At 51.0% G+C, this 2917-nt stretch overlaps 1 protein-coding gene across 2 annotated transcripts in view; it reads right to left on the bottom strand.

The window, feature by feature from the left end:
* GRPEL2 (GrpE like 2, mitochondrial) overlaps positions 1-2917 on the bottom strand; it is a 16751-nt gene that overhangs the window by 2309 nt on the left and 11525 nt on the right. For both annotated transcript variants that reach the window (XM_019506434.1, XM_019506435.1), the window contains exon 3: positions 2250-2331. In XM_019506434.1, coding sequence (XP_019361979.1) covers positions 2250-2331 — 82 coding nt within the window. The remainder of the gene's footprint in view (positions 1-2249; positions 2332-2917) is intronic.

Genomic DNA, 2917 nt, shown 5'->3' with positions numbered 1-2917 from the left:
TTTTTTTTTTTTTTTTTTTAATCACAGAAAACCAGAGCTCGCTATGCTCCATTTGCTTACCAGGGCACAGGTCCAGCTGTGGCTGTCCTCCCCACTGCTTTGTGGCGCTGAGCAGCCCTGATATGCCAGCGCCCCTCACTCCTAAGCCACAGCCCTGCCAGTGCCCCTCACTCCTGACCTGCAGCCCCTGTCCCCACCAATAGCCTTCACTCCCAACCCACATCCTCTGCCCCCAGCCCTGCTGGTACCCTTCATTCCCGACCGGCTGCCTCCCATCCCCAGGCCTCCCAGGGTGTAGGGCAGGGTCAAGTGTGTGGGGCAAGGGGGGTGCCTGACTATAGGCAACACCATAGGTGATGTGTTGGGGGGAATGAGGGAATACATGCCTCCCACCCCAGTTCTGTGTGCCCACAGATGGCATGCAGCTGCAGCCTGGCTAGATGGGCATGCGCAGAAGCCACTTCTGTGGCCCAATGGACAGGACCTGGGATGGGAGGGTGGGGTGGGGTGTGGTGGCGAGACTCATTGCCACAGCAGCCGCCAGGACCCTGCACCAGCCATGTGAGGAGTAACGGACCAGGCAGTAGGGAGAGATTAGGGGTGGGGGGAGCTCCGCTGCCCTCATTTTCTCCTGTTGCCAGCTGCTCACACACTGAGCCATGGCTCTACTCTGCTGCCATGGCTTGGCCAGTGCCACTGCTTCCCCCAGACTGCCTATGCTGCCCCCCGCCCCCCCTTCTGAAGTAAAGCCATGGTAGTGCCAAGGCCATGGCAGGAGATACAGCCATGGCCTGGAGCATGAGCAGCTGGAGGAGGTGTGGGCAGTGCCACCTTCACCCTCCTTCCACCCCCTGGTCTGTTACTCCTCACACTGCTGGCAGCATGGCTGGTGGAAGGGTCCCAGCAGCAGCAACAAGTCTCACTGTTCCACTCTGCCCTCCAGCGCTGGGTCCCACCCACTGGATTATGGCAGCAGCTCCTGCCCGTGCCCATCTGACCAGGCTGTAGCCCCTTGCCTGCTATGGATGTACAAATTTGACACATGACTTATGCCCCCCACCCCCTCCTGTCACGCCTATGCCACACCCCCATAGACCTACCTGACGGAAGCTACAGGAGTTGCTCTCCACCACGCTGCCTGGCTGCCACATGCATGCATGCGATGCATATGCACATGGCCCCTGCCTATGGTCACCCTCCTCCTGCTCCCCCACAAGCAGCCCCTTGCAGGCTAGAACTCTGCCAGCCCCGCATGCAAGGAGAAATCCATGGTTTCCTGTATTTTCCCCCTTTAAAGGAGAAAATCTGTGTTTTTCCATGGCAAACAAAACACAGATCCCTGCTAATGAGAAAGCTAAAGGAAACTTCTGAGACAGTACTAGCCATGGAATTTCAGGTTTTAATCAAAGATCAGTTGTGTTCTGGAGTTGCTATCATTCGATGTGAAAGGAGTTGGTGGACTCAGCTGGGTACCAAGTGGAGTGGTGTCTACATCACATAACCACAAGGAGCATTCTTGATGACTGTCTAACCAGAAGTGGGTAGAACTGAATGCACCATGGAGTCTAGACCATCTTCTCAGCCCTAGATGCAGTACTCCCACAGAAGGGCTACGGCACACTGAAAGGGCAGGGAGGGGTGCTTACACAGCTATTCTCATGTGTACCCACTCCGTGGATAAATCACATATGGATAATCTCCAGGACTATCAATCCAAGCTGTTTCACCACTGCTACACTTACTGAAAATATTTCCAGGAAGAGCCCATTGAATTTCAACTCAGGTTGTGCAACATCATTAATTTTAGTGTGGAGGGAATGGGACGAACAGGAATTCAATACCGTAAGAGAGATCACAGCTCAATGACATTGTAGAGAGCATGAAACAAACTCTAAGTGCCAATTCTCAGCTAACGTAAATCACAATTTCAATTAAGCCAATGGAGTATGCTGATTTATAGAAGCGGAGCTGCTAATATTCATAGGGTGGAATATTTACTAACAGGAATGACATTATAAAAGAGACTTTTGAAGAATCCGTCATTGAGATAAACCCGTAGGGTGTGGTCAAATATACAGAGGCAACAGCAAGCAAACTCAGCCACTCAGCTCAGGCCAAACAAGGCCTTTACAAATGAAAAAGGCCAGGGAGAAGGGGAGAGTAGGTGATCAGCACTTTCTTCTCTGCTATGCCAGGCAAGCCATGCTGAGGCAGATGTAGCTGCTCAATTCTAGCCTTGCTCTGCTTACCAAACAGTTTGGCATCTTCCACAAATTTCTGGGTCCTCCTCCGGACATTTTCAGAATCCGCCAAGGCTTTTCGGTATCGTTCCTGCATGTACAGCAACAGGCAGAGGCATCAGACACGCCAAATGGACTTACTTACAGACTATTTAAAATGTATACCCCTCACAAGTTGCAAGCTCATGCTGGCCACCCAGGTCTCATTAGAAGAGAGAGAGAGAGAGTGTGTACACACATGCACGCACGCACACACACACAGCCTTCAAATTGTCTGGCAGAAAGTGCTCCTCAGCAAAGTGGCAGAAGGACCCTGAGTAGGCTCAGCATCATCATGCAAAAGACCACCAAAATGTTTTTTCATGATCAGGCTGTTGCTTTTCCACCATTCCATTTACAACACCTAGTTGACTCTTTCCTGAAGGTCTTAGCAATGAATTTGTAATCAGCTTATGTTGATAAATTACACTGCTGTCAGGGCAATCAATTCATGAAAAGCCCTGTCTCAGTATCTTGCTTTCCTTTCACCTTGTTTATGCTTATAAGTAGTCACCACTACAACTACACTGAATGTCAGCAAAGGTGGGACTCCTATCATAGATGAACTCCCTCCTAAGGCCTAGAAGTCACCAAGCTAACAGGACCATCACGAGTCCCAGAAGACAAAGACAAAACTA

Source organism: Gavialis gangeticus, unplaced genomic scaffold, assembly GCF_001723915.1.
Source record: "Gavialis gangeticus isolate Ggan-Ray unplaced genomic scaffold, GavGan_comp1, whole genome shotgun sequence".
Classification (NCBI taxonomy): domain Eukaryota; kingdom Metazoa; phylum Chordata; order Crocodylia; family Gavialidae; genus Gavialis; species Gavialis gangeticus.
The sequence above is the reverse complement of the archived record's forward strand: the minus strand, read 5'-3'. Positions and strand labels throughout refer to the sequence as shown.